A 17,546-nucleotide genomic window follows, 5' to 3' on the forward strand; every position below is an offset into this window, starting at 1 on the left:
ATCAACGTGAATAACTAGATGTTTGTTCAACCATGAGCATGGTCTTTATCTCTAAGGTGATTGAGGCAATGGGTTGTGCTGGATGGGTATTTCTGAAGTTTGTATGTTTTGTGCAATCTTGTCTGACCCCTGTCTGTGTGTGGTCTGGCATGGCAGACTATATTTTATTAATCTGGAATCTCCGTTAGGATTAGGAACCTGCATTTCTAAGGGGCTGATAAAAAGAAAAAGCCGTCCCACATTTTATACTGAGCCCTACAACATAGGGGGCAGCAAAATCCAATCACAACCGAGTGGAGGCAGACCATACCTGTGCCAGGCCTAATCTGGCATCTGCCTATTTTATTTTTATTAGTTTTTTATTTTGCATTGGCAGATTCGTGTGGTTTCCAGTCTAGACCGTTTGAAGAATATTCCTATAGCCATCTCTTCTGCAACTAGTCAGGGTTCTAATAGTTACAACTTTAAGTCACTGATCTACGGCTTCTCATGTGCAAGGTTTTCACAAGCAGCCAAATGTGGGCTTATAGACCTACTGTAGCTTCTATTGTTACCAAACTATTCTGGCTTTGCCGTTTGTATTCCACGTGTTTGGGATTGGCAGGCCCGAGGGGCAAGTCTCTAGCCCTTTAATAAGAGAATATCTTTTCTAAATAGCCCTTGATTAACAGCAAACAGCTCTCAGCCGAGGTCGATAGCAGCATTTGGGTCTATTCTGCATTTGAATAGGAACATCACCATTAAGCCTATATGCGTAAACAACCATGATGTTACATCACACTGACTTTGTGGCAAACACTCCCCACTTTGTGATAAAGATATATTATATATTATATTGAATTGAACATCCCTGACAATGTTACATTGTTGATATCCCAACTCATGGAGCATCAGTGCCTCCCGAACTGGGCTATGGGGACCCCCTGGGGTCCGTTGAGGGAGTCCCCAGCAAAATGAGGAACGGTCTGATCACTTTAACCCTATTTTATATACTTCACCTATTCATCTATCAAAAATCACCCTCGTGTGAAGTGAGGGCCGCTCTTAATATCATACATCACATTCCGTGCTCAGCCAATCGGCTGAGCACATTCCGTGCTCATACACAAAGCTGAGCACAGGAGGGGCTCTGCTTCAGGACAAGTGATGCCACACTGGCACGCACACGTGGGCACCAACACACACATGCATGTACGCACGCACACGTGGGCACCAACGCACACATGCATGTACGCGCACACACGTGGGCACCAACGCACACATGCATGTACGCACGCACACACGTGCACACACACAGGCACCAACGCACACATGCATGTACGCACACACATGGGCACCAACGCACACATGCATGTACGCACGTGCACACACACGGGCACCAACGCACACATGCATGTACACACGCACACACACACACACGCACTAGGGGCTTCAACTAATCGACTAGGCAACTACTGGAACCACACTGTTGTCAGTATAGTCAACTAATCGTGGACAATTTAATTTATTATTAGATTACACTTCCATGGCACATCCCCTTACCCTTTTAAAATGTAAATAGTGCAAACAGAACACAGTTCTGTTTGGACTTAGTGATTTTGTATTCTTTGTGACTTAAACCTTATATGGTTGACTGTCGTCCCCCAGGGTTCCAACAGTGGTAGAACCCTGTGTTCCAGGGGTGCTCCAAGCAAAACGAGTTAAAGAGGGTAAGACAAGTGATTTTCTTTGGTTAAAATAAGTTCTATATTGTGATATCTAATATCCATGTTGATCTGACCCCCCATGCCAAAGCGCCAGTCTTACTGGTCTATACAGTGCGGTTGCTGTCGAGAGTAACACCCAGATTTTTGACAGATGATCAAGACCAGAGCAAGGTCTGGTCAAGTCACACACAACCCCCCCCCCCCCCCCCCCCTAACAGAAGCAACATTTTGCGCTGACATCAACCATTGCCTAACAACGACGTTAATTTCGGAAGGCCTGTTTATTTCTCTTTTAAACGGCCCCATTTGTAAGGAACATGCATTTGTGGGATGAGCAACACAGCTGAGTATATGGGTTGCTCCCATGAAGAATGCCATACAATATTCTGCTGTTGACTCTTGTTTTGAGCTTCCAACCTGAGGGAGACCATGGGCTGGGGGGCTCCACTCCATGGGATCCCACTCTAACATACAAACTTATAGGCTTAGTGCATGTTTTTACAGCCAAAACGTCCACTATATTAATGTGAGATGAGTGATTGATTGAAATTTGTATTCACAGTCAATACAAAAACTGTTACTGTGGACGACACCATGCTAAAGCATTACACTTGTTTACAACAGATGTGATCTTAACACCACAGAAAGATACTCTAAATATGTTATATACTAACCTATTTGTACGAAGTGATTCTTAAACTTGGCAGTCTATGGCTTGTTCAGGAGGACTGCATACCCAGCCAAGCAGTAGCTTGTATCAGATTATATCTGTCTTGCAGCTTGTTTCAACATGGAAATGACACAAAAATAGAAGTTCACAAATTATTCACAAGCTCTACCATCTGGAGATCATCCACACGTGCCTACACAGTAAAATCCTTTGTGTTCATTTGTCCCTTTGTAATTGTGTACCAAAATGCAATTCAACTAGACCAGTGGTCTCGGAGATAAATAAACACTCTGTGTTTTTGTGTAGAATGCATGCCCGATGCCAACCAGTGTTCACACTGAACGCATCAGGCCTGGTGAATTCAGCACCACGGACAGCGCGCCTTCTGATAGGTCGAGGCATCTCGGCATCCAATGGATCAATGAGGATAGTACTCAGAATTCAGAAAGATCCCATACACCAGAGGGATACACGGTCACACTCTGATTGGCTATCGGGTTGTAGGCAAACGTTGGTTTTTAGTTTTACCTCTTCTTTTACTTAGTTTAGATATTTTGCGGGAAAGGTAAAAAAAAAAGAAAAAAAGTTTGACCTAATAATAGCCTATACGGATGAGATGATCTGGATGAGATTAGGATAAAGGCACTCCAAAACTGTACACTTTGTTAAACATTTTCAAAGATCTCAGATAAAATATTTTTTCAATGATAGCGACCCTGGTCCCTGGCCACATTGTATGGGCAATTATGAATTTAGACAAAGCTGCCCCCTTGAAACGTTTGATGTGCATTTGTCAACACAATAGCTATGCCTGTATGAAATTATTCTGTCACACACTTTCTGCATTCCTGGGGTGTACAACGCCGTCGATAGTCAACGGTTGCCTCGACAACCATCCAGCCAATCACAAAGCAACCACCTTCCCATGAGAGATGGGATCGCAACGCTTCCGTTCTTGAGCGAAGCGGTTGCGACGGCGACGGAGGAGCAGCAACAGCATCCGCGCGTCGACCAATCACGGCGCTTCTTTTAGCTCTCACAACCAACCCGAATAACTGCAGATGCCCGCATCAAAACGACGAGATTTTTTTTTCTCTCTTTCGCAGCTTTGCTTACCATAAGCTGCCGTCTATTTTTGGAACTCGTAGTAGCCATTTTCCCCTCCGTCTCCCATTCCCACCCCCTTTCTGTTGATTTATAGTCGTTCTGTTCCTGCTTGAGGTGGTGGGGGGACTCACTCACCTGTGCTGTCATCACCCGGTGCATTATTACCAGCCGTGACACAGATAGTGGGCTCTAGATGTTTAATTTCTCAATGGAAGACGTCCTCCCACTCACTGCGAGGCTCGCACATTTCGCGTCTGTACTGCATCCGTATTCTCGTCGACGAGCGAGATACTCTCACCATTCTTAAATGAAAGCTTGACGCCAAGAAGGAAGGACTGAACCTCATCATATGTGTGCTTTCCTCTGGACGGCTATATATATATATATACCGGAGCAAACCGTGGTCTCACGCCCAGCACCTTGGACAGCTCCCCAAGCTTGTGTCAGAGGGATCGGTGACTGCATGGTGAGAGAATCAGCAATAACAGATCACATTAGGATCACATTTGCATGCCAGCACCAGCAGCATGCAAATGAGATCAAGATGCAATTGTAGCCTATACATGAATTTGAAAAAGAATGATAAAAATGAATTGATTAACTTAAAGGTATAAAGACTCCACCAAGCGTGGACTGTTGTTTTGTGTCAACCTGTATCATTATTGCTTATTATAATAAAAAGCCCCCCCACCCCTAAATCATATAAGGGTTTGCTTTGATCAATAGCTATATTAAAGTCGAAAACCACATATCCTATATATTTCCTATTTGGCATTTACCACAGCAGTGTATGGCTGAGTATGAATAATTATCCTATCGAATGAAGATATGAAACCAGCCTTTGCGAAAGCCTAACAGCAGCTATGAATCATACTCGTTAGCGGTGTAGTTATAGGTCTCGGCTGTAGGGTATAGAGCTTCCAGGCCCATATTAATTAATATTTTGGAAGCTGCCGTGTGTTGAAGGGGGGTGGTGTTTTCGTTCAAGGCTTCCATTTTGAAGCTAAGATGGATGCTTGCGCACATTTCTTTCTCATGCCTCTATGGCCTTATCTTGGTCCTTATATAATGTGGAAGTGAACACGGTTGAGTGGCGAGAGGGGGGCCCGTTTTCACCGTGGTGGTGTTGATGAACAACAAGCTGCACAGTAGTAGAGGAAGCCATAAAGGACAGACGCGTTAGAATGTCCGTTGGAGGTGAAAACAGTGTTGGGCTTGCTTTGGTTAAGCAGTGCTTAAGATATATGTTTTAACTAAACTCCGAACAGTATCATGTACCTGTAGAGAGCATCAAACATGTTCTATCTGGGCCGTATATGACAACAAAGCAGCAACCTACTTTCTAAGCTGCCTGTTCAAAGATTTAAACCCCTGCTCCCACAGCAGCTGTGAAGGAATGTAAGGAATTGCTTTAGGCTGGATGATATTAGCTTTTGACAAACTTCAGTTTTTCATCAATCATAATACATAGAATGGAAAACATATACCCTTGGTAGTCATGTGGCATCACTTCTAATGTATAATTTTGGCAATGGGCATTGTGAGCAAAATTGTCTGTTCTGCAATAGCCTATGTCATTTTAAGGTATAAGCGATCAGTGATAGAAATAGAAAATAGAAAGTTTTGTGAAAAACAAACAAACACAAACCCTCCCACCCAATCCCCAAAAGAGTAAGTGTAGACAGTAAATAAGAAGGTATACAACGAAGAGATTTAAAAAAAAATCACACCGTGTGAAGTGAGGGGCGCTAATATATTAAAGTCTAACTCATGTTGCTATATGATTAGGTGATGTAATGATGATGTAAAACAAACGGTATTTAATGTTTGTGTTAGGGACAAGATGATGTAATTCATTGTCAATGGCGTTTTTAAAACAAACATTAAACCTGTATATAGGAGGGGCAGCTAGCACCCCTCAAAAAGGGGCAACAAGCATGTGATATGCTTGTTGGTATAACAGAGACAGAGTATTCTTCATTTCTAATTCAAATGTCCTGTTGTAGAATAACTCAGTGGACAGCAACAATCTATCCCAGTTGTTTACATTAGACATGCGAAGATATTCTGTATAGTTTCAATTAAAAGGCAAAAGTTCTATTGTGTGTTACGTTAAATTTGACCCTCTTTCTTTTATTTTCCCCACAGGTTAAGTTTGAGTGTTTTTCCTCAAACACTGTCTGCTTTTGATAAATCAAAGAGCCACTAGCCACCTGCGCCCCCATCCACGCACCACCTCATCCTTTCACCATCCCACCCTTCGTCCCCCGCACACACACACACACACACACACACACACACACACACACACACACACACACACCACCGGGGAGCGCCACCATGGGTACGGTGCTGTCTCTGTCGCCCAGCTACCGCAAGGCGGCCCTGTTGGAGGACGGCCCGGCCACCGTGGGACACTACACGGCCGTCCAGAACAGCAAGAATGCCAAGGACAGCGCCAGCGCCACGGCCGCCGCCGCCAAGGGCCTCAAGCGCCCGTCCATCATCAGCGTCCTGCCGTGGAAGCGCATCGTGGCCGTGTCGGCCAAGAGGAAGGTGAGGTGGCATATTTTAAACGAGAGTTCTTTCCTGTACACGAGCTGAGATATATTCCTATAGGCTAACTTGAAGAAATGGGCCCAAATTCAGGCTCTATTTTCGCCCCTGCTAAACCCCTTATCCCTAAACTCTACTTTGCCTTTTACAACGTGTCTACATCGACATGTTGTGAGCTTGTAGATTGGCTATTCAAAAATGTAAAAGAAAAAGGCAAGGTATAGTTTAGGGATAAGGGGTTCAGCATGTTTCCAGATAGACAGGCTTCTCACTAGCAGAACGTTGAATAAGCATTACAACATGACATCATATCATTTGCAGTTATTGAACTATACTATAATGCACATTGTTCACAACCAGTGGCCCCGGGACCACCAGTGGTCCTTGAGGGGGTGGCAGGTGCTCCCCCAGCTAAATGATGCAGGAGTTGTTAACCAAATGGACCCTTATAGATCTTTAACTCTTGAGAGCATAAAATGAAACCAAATGGACCCGTAAGGTTAACTCTGCATTCATCAAGTCTACACAATTAGAGAATGTAGAATAATTGTTATGCCTGTTGTCTACGTTGTCAACGTTTGCCTGTTGTCTCTCCTATGGTGCCACCGCAACACAGCATGGAATTGTGGACAAAATCTTATCCAACGACAACAAAATATTCTATGTTTTCGGTCTGAAAGGTGAAATGTCATCAAATGGTGCATGGTCTGTGGCTCAAATATATAGTTATAATGGCTTCCGGGTTCCATTCTGTTCTCCAAAGGGCTCCAAGAAGCTACCGTCGGAGGGAGGGGATGCTGGGGGAGGCAAGGGGAGCCCGCAGGACGGACATCACGTGGTCACGGCGGCCTCCGAGGCGTCCTCCGCCGACAGCCTGAAGCTGAAGAAGTCCCAGTCCTGTGCCAACCTCTCGTCCTACACCACCACCACCTCCTCCACCACCCGGGAGCACCACAATGGAAACACCACCACCACTACCTCCTCCCACCTGCCCACCTCCAAGACCCTGGCCAACGTGGCCACGCACGTCGCCTCCGTCGTGGGGAAAAAGAACTCCCTGACGGGCTCGGGGCTCCAGCCGTCCTCCAACACGGCCGGCACGCCCAAGCGCGTCATTGTCCAGGTAATGTGGTTGTAAAAAAGAAAATGCAGTCTATACCAAACCAAAAAACCCGAAAGAGCTAAAAAATTAAATTAAAAATTAAAAACAAATTCAATTATTTTTTTCAGTAATGTAATAATAAAAGAAAAATCTAAGAAATTCCATAAATTCGAACAAATATTTAAGAAGTATAGTGAAAATAGCCAATCTGCAAGCTCACAACATGGTGCGAAGCGACGTGTTGTGATCTTGTAGATCTGAGCAAATATGTTATTTCTGTTTTGGGTGACATACAGGCTAAAACGTTTGAGAACCACTGGTCTATACCATTTTCTGTTTCTTTTGTTAATTTATGCATTTTTTGTTTGGTCTTGGCGGACGGGTCGTGATTGATTATGTGTATCCTCCACTGCAGTGCCTATACACATTGGGCTGCCTTCCTCCAATCCAATATAAAAGGAACAGGGAAACCTCCAAACTTGAGCAATAGCCCTCCCTCAGCCCTCAAGAGAAATCATTAGATCACCAAAAATAGCTATGGTCCCTGGACCCTGCATTCCTCTTTCACACTCAACCTGAGCATCGCTAATGGTGTTCTGACCCGCTGCAACACATATTGAATATTGATCTAAACCCATTCTATCATAGGGTGGCGTTATTATTGTAGAATGAAAACACAGGCTCTGATTATAGAACCCGTAGCAACCTTCTTAGTCACCATTTAGTTCACAAAATAATAAAACTAAATCGTTGGACCCCCTCCTCTCCTTTCTCCCTTTTATTCCCTCCTGCTCTCCATCTAATCATCCATTTAACCACTCACCTTAATGCATAATTATTGGTTTTGGATTTTTCTTTAGTTTTTGTTCGTTTTGACTTTTTTCTATACTTATTTTTAGTTAGTTCTTTAGTTTAACGCTTAGTTTTAGTTTAGTTTAGTTTTTTCTGCCCTTTTCAATCCTGCACCTGACAAATAAGTCATGTGCAGGGTTGAAAAGGGCCAGAGTAAGGATTGTGTAATAAAACTCAAGAAAATATAACATTTATTCAGTGAATATTCAGTTACAGATTAATGAAGCTTATAAATAAATTGACAAAAACGAAAACTAAGGGCATTTTGTCTATCATTTCAGTTACTTTTAGTTCGTTTTGTAAACACACAATACAGTTTCAGTTAGCTATCGTTTTTCTTTTCCTTTTTTAGTTTTATGTTGTTTTTTGTTTTTTGTTTCGTTAGTTGTCGTTAAGTTGTGGAGCATAGATTCTCATCATCATCCATCTTGCCACCCCCGTTTGTCCCTTTCTCTAATACCCCCCCCCCCACACTATAGTAACTAGAGTTTTAAATGTTAAATGTACCTCATTGTGTTTCCCCCACACACACGCCGCAGGCGTCGACCAGCGAGCTGATGCGCAGCCTGGGCGAGTTCCTGTGCCGCCGCTGCTACCGCCTGAAGCGCCTGTCGCCCACCGACCCCGTGCTGTGGCTGCGCAGCGTGGACCGCTCCCTGCTGCTGCAGGGCTGGCAGGACCAGGGCTTCATCACGCCCGCCAACGTGGTCTTCCTCTACATGCTGTGCCGCGACGTGGTCTCGTCGGAGCTGGCGTCGGAGCGCGAGCTGCAGGCCGCGCTGCTCACCTGCCTCTACCTCTCGTACTCCTACATGGGCAACGAGATCTCCTACCCGCTCAAGCCCTTCCTGGTGGAGGCCGAGAAGAAGGAGGCCTTCTGGGACCGCTGCCTGGAGATCATCGACCGCATGAGCGGCAAGATGCTGCGGATCAACACCGACCCGCACTACTTCACGCAGGTGTTCGCCGACCTGAAGAACGAGAGCTGCAAGCGGGAGGAGGAGAAGACTCGTCTCCTCATTGGCCTGGACCGATAGGAGGTCGAGGGGGGGGGGGGGGGGGGGGGGGGAGGTCCTTTCAAAGGGGCAGCGATTAACGTGCCTTCTAGTAACTTATTTTCAATGAGACCTGCGTTTTTTTTCTGCACACGCAGAGAAGTCGAGGGGCGACAACGCAAGCGTATTTATGAAATTGTCACACACATGCTCGTTACGTGCACACGCCGCGACTGACCAGACCTGGATTCTGTTTAGAATCCAGGTCCAGGTTTACGCTTGCGCTGACGCGCCCCCATCTCGAGCAGACCTGTCGTTGATCCAGGCGACAACGTCTGCGTTAATCGATGCCCGTCTGAAAGCACCTTAAGGGTGGAGGGGATGGTGGAGGTGAATGGATGAGGGAAAGGTATAGAGAGGGTGGAGGGATGGAGTCAAATGAGTATACAGATGGAGTGTAGAACTACAGTGAAGCAGCGGTGCTGTCTGGCATTTCTTACCCTATTCACAATGTTTAGTTGTTGCTTTATTTCGATCGAGAGATAGAGTAGAGAGATACCAGCACACCCCTATACACTTAACAATATAAACCAAAAGATAATAGCAGTAGTGAGTAGTCTGACGATGAAGTGCAAGTGGTTGGAATTTAAACATGGCATTTACAATGCAAATAAGAAGAGTCCATGGCAAAAACAATGCCTTTAACTTAAAGTGGCTAATGCATTGCAAGAGCTAAAATGCGCCTATCCGTTGCGGCACAACTGCCTTCATCAGGGTGATGCAGCACTTTTTTTTAAATGAAGGAGCACTTAGGTGACAGAGACAGCTCATGATCTCCCATACATGCATTGCTCACATAGGCAGCAACTACACATGGGGATTGGTAGTTAGCACATTTTCCAAACCCCAGACCAGTGCCAAATCAGATCCTTGTACACAGCCAAACCTCCGGCCCCCTTATCTGACCTGATCAGAACCTGATTAGATTCCCACGACCAGAGACCACTTGCTGCTGTCAAACACCTGGCCCCCACTTGGCTCATTAGGGGATAATAATACATTGAGGATGAGAATGATTATTAGATTTCTTGACAATACAGGGCTAGATTAGATTCCTTGTTTATATCAGCTGCCCAGCCCCACAGGGCTTATAAAATGAGGCTGCTAACAGGATTCGTTGAAATAGACGTGACCCTAATTGTTTAAGTGTTTGCCAGGGGGCGATACGTCGTGCTTCACTCTGACCTGTTCTGAATCTTTGTGTCATACAAAACAAAAGCAACCAAAGGTGAGTCCCACATGCCAGATGACACCGCTGTAAGCTGCTCATGTATATATTTGTGGAAAATATAGGAAATATTATAAAGACACACAGAAGACACACAGAAGAGGCAAACAAAGAACCAGTGTGTGAGAGAGGAGAGACGTTTCTTTTGCCACATGAGAGACATCAGGTTGGCAGAATCATATCAAATACGATAACCATGTTGCATTAGATCACTTTGTATGTCTGTGTGTAGCAAAGGCTGCACCTCGATCACCTAACATATTGCCAAATCCACATTTACCATAATCCCTTATCGAAAAACTGAACTCTTACACTGGTCATGGGGGTGCACCACTATCGAGACTTGAGACTTGGGAAAAACACTGAATGAAAAGTATAGGTTATGAATTGGAACCCTCGTTTTCTTCTATTCTTAGACTATAACATTGGAATGACTTTTGTCAATGTTTAGTGTTTGACACTGTTTAACAGTTTTGTTAAGCACACTCTTAGGCAGATTTTCTTTTGTTTACTTGGGAAGAAATGCAATACTGGACCCATGCTTACGTGGGGGAACCTTTCATTATTTTGTCCCCTCACCCCTTCTGCACTTTGTCCAACAGTCCACATTGGTGCTGTTCCATTATCTGACGTGGGGCAGAAAGTGAGAGAGACGACAAGGAGAGGGATTTTGTTTGTTTGAGAACCGAATGGAAGCTGAGACATATATTATAAACCCAGGCAAAAGATGTCTGCACTCTGCACGCCGTGTGTTTGCAATGTCACAGAGAACGCACGCAGTCACACACGATTGAGTTCATTTCAGTTCACGTTTGCGCTCACTTCACTCTGTGCAAGTGGCATTGAGATGTTGCAAGGGGGCCTGGGGAGGTTACATAACACAATCTATCCTGGCAAACAGAAGTCAGGAAATAAATACAAATAAATTCTATATATTATAGGCGTTTGAGCTTATGAAGTGTAATGTACGAGAGGGCATGCACGAGGAGTAGATGCCACAGGTGAACATCAGACTTTTGATCATTCTTCCATCATATTAAACATGGCACCTTGAAGTTACTATCAACACTTCACTCAAGGGACTGCGGGGCTGTTGTCCCAAGTGTCCATTGTATCACCTCTCCAGCCCTGCCCACCTCTTTCTTTACCTTTCCACCGGAGGACTGAGACAACAGATTCTCTCTGATCCAAAAACTTGGCATAAATCAATCCACGCTCATTCAAACGTGTTTAGTCTGGTCCAAACCGGTCCTTCCTTATTAAGAGACTGTCTGACAGGTCCGGGCGATTCAATGGCCCAATTATTCAAATTGAGTTGTGTTGACGTGCATGTGTGCTTCTGTAGGTTTTTCTAGCATGTAGCTTTGTGTTGGGCACACCACACCACACCACACCACACCACACCACACCACACCACACACTGTAAACAAGGCCGAAGCCAGTCTGCTGGACTTGCTATTGAAGCTGGAGTTAGTGATGTGACATCGGAAACAAGGCCAAAAACTGTCAGGCCAGATCCTGCAGGCATGCACTGCTGCTATTTCACTGCCTGTCTCGCACAAGGAATGTCTGATGAGGGAACATTCAAAGGAGCATAGTTGAAGCCTTCCTTGCCTTCCTGTATGCCAATCTATGATGTCACATCTCTCAGTCCACCTTCAACCGTCGTCGAGTTCGAGAAAACATCCCGTCCTGCCGAGGTTGCATTCTGAGGGGTGACCAAGCAGGAGTCGATTCATGCAATGGAAGTGGATCCCAGAACCCAGTGTATCCCATTTCCTCCAGACCTGTTGCTTTGACCACTTCAACAACACCAGGATCCATATTCTGAGGGAAAACCTTCGCAGACAATAGCGAATCGACAAGCTTACAGCGCATTGCATGCAACGCGTCGTCAGCTTGTTGATCTGCTATTTTAAGCGAAGATATTTAACGTGGATTGAAAACTGATAAATACCACATAGAGCCCTGGGGGACTCCGCTCAACCATATAGGGTTATATAGACCCCCAAATGGAAACCAACAAAGTCCTTGACTCTCGGCAGAGATTTTCAATTAAGCTGTTTACAAAACTTTCAGTATGCACTTCCTATCATGAGACTTTTGCCTCTTGTGATTGGCCAATTAGAAACATCTGAAGACCTACCTGCATTGCGGCAGTCTAAGCCCAAACCACACCAAAGGGTCGCCATGCACTCCTCGCAACCAAACGCGTGTAGAGTTGCATGGTGTGACCCTTTGGTGTGGTTTGGCCCATTGAATTGAACAAGTTGAATCACTTGGGTCAACGTGCAACAAGACACCGCTGGGACGAACACTAAAACCGTCTCGACCCTTTGGTGTGTTTTGGGCTTTAGTCACCCCTCAAGGTCCCCAGATCTTTAGTCACCCCTCAAGGTCCCCAGATCTTTAGTCACCCCTCAAGGTCCCCAGATCTGTCGCATTCTGCTGCCTGAAGCTCTGGGTAACCCAGATTGGTAAACCCGGCCTCCTCATTTAGTGGGGGGGTATAAATCAAGAAAACAATAATACAAATATTTTACAAAACAACAAAATGGAACAAAGGAGCCAATACTACTGACAGTGCTGAACAAGAAAGACGTTTAAGCAAATGCATAACCTTTTCAGGATGTTCTTATGTCGGAGACGATGATGGTCATGCAGGATGGATGGCATATGAATGCCATTTATGTATGATGACTGACTGGGCTGCAGTACTGTAAAAAAAAAAACATGTAGCCTTGAAACCAGAGTCAGACCTCAAAAGACAAATATGCACACGAAGAATACATTCCAATTGACCTTAAGCACACCACTGCCATCTTGCCAGCAAGGTGGTAACTATAGGTGCAAACAGAAAAGTCCTATCTGATTGTTTTAAAACAACATCAAACTCACCAACATTGCAGCTGTACAAAAAGCTTGAATTATTCTCTTTATATCTGCAAAGTGTTTGTTTTATAAAAAATCCACTGTATACTTGTTATGAGCTATTTCCTGTCAAGAAATTCCTTGCAGGTGATTTATTGTGTTGGAGTTTGGAAGTGCTCGTTGAATATCACTCAACGGCTCAGGTGTACCACCTGTTTTGAATTTGCACATAATGCAGGAGGCAGCAGGAGGTTGCTTTACTGATAACGAGTGCTTCCAAACTCCAGGAAGTAGCTCATAACATGTCTACAGTGGACAATGGAAACAAACAGATAGAAAGAGAATAATTCAAGCTTTTCGTACAGCTGCAATGTTGGTGAGTTTGACATTGTTTAATACAATCAGTTAGGACTTTTCTGTTTAGATGAATGGGCTGTCAATGGGAAGTTGCACCTAGTTAGCACCTTGCTGGCAAGATGGCAGCGGTGTGCATATGGTCAATTGCAGCCAAACCTGTTTACATGCTCTTTCTCTGTGCTGTTGTCAATGGTCAAACAGTCCACAGGTAGCATTTTACAATGAAACACAGGGTGATTACCGAATCATCAAAACATGGGTATTCTTTGTTGCTTGGTTTTATCCAGTCTAGGATTGGTAGAGAAATCAGATTTGGTATAATATAGGATTTCAAATTAAAAAAAAACCTACAAGAGCAGTACTGTTCAAATTAACATGCACAAGATTGAATGCTTTTGTCTTAACATTATGATAACTCACAGCCATTTTTCCTTCCCAATCCAAATTTCATGCAATGTCCAAGCATGAATCAATGCTCATCAAGTGAAAAACATGATCAAAACAGTGGTGGCTGTTTTATAGCTGTGCTGTTTTAGTCATTTTATTCATCTATTCAAATCTTATGGATGAAACCCAGAGTCTACTTACTGTAAAGAATAATAGCTATAACAAACAAAATGCCTATAACCACTCAATGTTTACTGCATCTGATTTGGGTTGGTGTGAATGGTAGCAGTTTGAATTGAATACGTTGAAATGTAACCACCGAGGCCAATCTCTTCCTGTCTGTTATTTGTCAACGTCTAGTCACTATATTCACAATCTCACACACACACACACACACACGCACACACACACACACACACACACACACACACACACACACACACACACACACACACACACACATACACATACACATACACATACACATACACATACACATCCTTTTTTGATATTGCAAGGTTCAAGGTTTCTTTATCGTTACATCTTTTGTGCGGGATACATAAGAGTACCTACTTAAGCTATTCAATGTTGAATGATATCTGGATGACACGAACACTTATAGGAAGCAGTCCCTGCGGCTTCCAGCTGTGCAGGGACCATATACGAAACAGGACAGGAGTCAAGGAAGTATAAGGTCAGGAAACGAACAGAACTCTGTGATTCTCATATACCAGTGCAGTTCTGGAACTCTCTGAGGGAGCTTTGGATGCGGTCGGAACTCAAGATCCACTGAACTCCTTCCCATCATGCATCTCTCATGTCCCTGTCTTTGAACAGTGCATAAACTACGTGCCATATCTTATCTTATCTTGCAAACACATACAAGACAAAAAATAATAATATCGTGTAACATATGATGAAGCTTATGATGACGACTGGTGACAATGGGGTTATTTCAATTTTCCTTCCTTTTCATTTGTGGATCATATCGTGTAAAAAAGAAGTGAATAACTTCGTTGAACAAACGTCTATAAGGCCACTATAGTGTTACAGTAGAGTACTGATGCTGCAGCCTGTGACTATGGGTGTATGACTATGTATGTGAGAAGTGAGAAGAATTTGATCAACTGTTACAGTTTCTTTATATAAAAAAATATTTGCAAGCATGTTGCTTTTGTGTGTGTTTTTGAGTGGTGCAACCACTCCCTTACGGAGCTATGTGTGTGTGTGTGTGTGTGTGGGTGGGTAGCTGGCTGGGTGGGTGTCTGGGTATGAGCACGAAAACAGTATGGTGGTTTTTCACCACCTGTGCGCAACCTAACGCACACACAAACACACATGCACGTATTAACTATATATATGATGCTTTCGGGTGTGCCAGTACAGTACAGTGACAGTACAGTACAATACAGTAGAGGGACCTCAACACGGTGTAACTGTCATTTCTCAACCGTTTCGGACACGGGGCAGCACGCCAGAACCGGCGTGCTGCTCAGACACATATGACAAATTCTCCATTCATTGGCAGTGGGAATTTAGCTCTATATCTTGCGCCACCCCTTACCCCTTATCCTTAAACTTATTTGCACAGGTGCATTGTTTCTTATTTATTTAAAATAGTACAAATAGTACAAATCTACAAGATAACAACGTGTCGATGTAGATTGGCTAGTTGAACTGTTTTTAAATGTTTTAAAATAGTAAAAAATGGCAAATAAGTTTAGGGATAAGGGGTAAGGGGTGGCAAGATGGAGCCCTTAATGTTTGTGCGTAATATTTAGCAACCATACCCTAGGATTGGGCAAGGGCTAAACAGGACGTAATATTCCCAATATACATTTCCCATAAATTATGAAAAATGTATTATGAAAATATTACAATATAATGAAATTATATTGTTCACGTCACTGTAACATAACGTGAGTTTTTGAACAGACTACATTAAATATTCCAATACTATATCGACCATAAACATAGGATACATAGGACACAACCACTTAATTAAAATCATCAATTTATTAAAAATAAACAAATGTAAAACATGGATAGAATGAACCAGGTTTAAGTGGTATACTTTTGGTCATAGTAAGTGTCAATTAATGCGTTTACGGACAGGCAAGGCAAAGGCATGATCACATCTCTGATGATCTCATCATTTTGAAATAAAATTTAAATAAAACGATTTTAGTACGCCCACCTAAAGTGTTAGTAAAATAAGGTAAACTTTAGTTTAGGATATCGTGTGGAGAAAGAGAATAAACAGATATTGGCCGGGTAGGCTAACAGTGGCTTATGGATAAGCTGTAGTGGTGAACTGAGGAGAGACAGAATGTCCACCCAGAGGCGTCAAACGTCAAAGTTACAATATTGTTTGTAGTACAGTATACACCATAACAATGGCAATATTCTCAGGTCACAGAATATCATAGCATACAGTTTTAATCCACATTTGTTGTCAATTGTGCTCTTGGTCAGAGCCAATTCTGTGACGCGATGCGCATTCCACACAATGAGAGGGGAACATCCATGTTTCCAGTGACTGTGCTTTATCGAGACTTCTGTCTATTTTACGCTGATGGATGCTTTGCTTGGGCAAAGGGTCATTGTCCGGTCAGCCCTAGGTCAGCTAGGGCGCAGGAGAGGGCCCACTGAAGTGTTAGCTCACAGGAAGGAACTTGGTTAGATATTTACAACCCCCCCCCCCCCCCCCTGTGCTTCCTTTAGATTGTTTTTTGCAAATGATACAGGATACATTTTTGGGGAAAGTATTGAGTGCGACATGGCTACATGTGTAAGACGGAAATCTACACTAATAGCTGAATATAGGAGGGGATAGCGACCCTCAAAAAACAGACACTAAAGGCTGGGTGAAAAGCCATTTACACTGTAAGCTTGTCTTGTATGATTTATGCAGTTGTAGTACCCACGCTGACCATTGCAGGGCAGTATAAAGTTGTTTAGCAATTGCTTTTGGAGGTGTCGGATGATACAGCAAGTAATCAACATAGTTTAAGTAGACTTGCTATGCACCTAAAGTTTTATGCCAATTTCTCTTTGAAAGAAACCATGTCGGTTTTGGCCCATTGGTGGTCTGACAGAGAGGCAGGCTGTCTGGATGTTATTATGCTTTACAACCTGTGTACATGAGAATTGTTGACGTGAGAGGTTATTTGTGTATGCATATAGTGCATACTGTATATAAACTCAATTCAACTCAATAAACCATTTCATTTTTTGAATGCCTTTTGAAACAGTGTACAAAGTGTAGAATATCTCCATCTCTTCTTCCTCTAATAGGCATTGCTACAATGCATCTATTTGGTGGTATAGTTATATTATTGACATGCACTGGATATTATAAAATATACACTTAGCCTTACAAGATCGGAATCATTATTCTGATCACAAGAATTTTACAATTTATAACTAAACGTATATGTTTATCGAATACAGAATCTGTCAATGGACAGTCACGTCATCAGTATTCATTTGCAAAAGAACATGACTAGAAAGAACAGCCCATCACCCAGCACCACGGACAGCGCCCACTGCTCTCTGTGACAGAGATGTGGGCGCTGTCCGTGGTGCTGATTCCACAGCAGCATGCTACTGTTTTACCCTCTTATCCCACCAGCCATGCGCCACCAGGAGGCCG

The 17,546-nt window shown here is 43.6% G+C and overlaps 1 protein-coding gene across 1 annotated transcript; it reads left to right on the top strand.

The window, feature by feature from the left end:
* Positions 1–5,823: 5,823 nt before the first annotated feature.
* Positions 5,824–9,030, top strand: LOC308324831 (cyclin-dependent kinase 5 activator 1-like; the record flags this gene model as incomplete). The annotated part of the gene is made up of 3 exons (XM_080777138.1): positions 5,824–6,039; positions 6,803–7,162; positions 8,533–9,030. 3 exons carry the CDS (start codon positions 5,824–5,826, stop codon positions 9,028–9,030), a joined length of 1,074 nt encoding a protein of 357 aa, XP_080633264.1.
* Between the last annotated feature and the right edge of the window lie 8,516 nt (positions 9,031–17,546).

This window comes from Protomyctophum bolini, assembly GCF_963924005.1.
Source record: "Protomyctophum bolini genome assembly, chromosome: 11".
NCBI classification, from domain to species: domain Eukaryota; kingdom Metazoa; phylum Chordata; class Actinopteri; order Myctophiformes; family Myctophidae; genus Protomyctophum; species Protomyctophum bolini.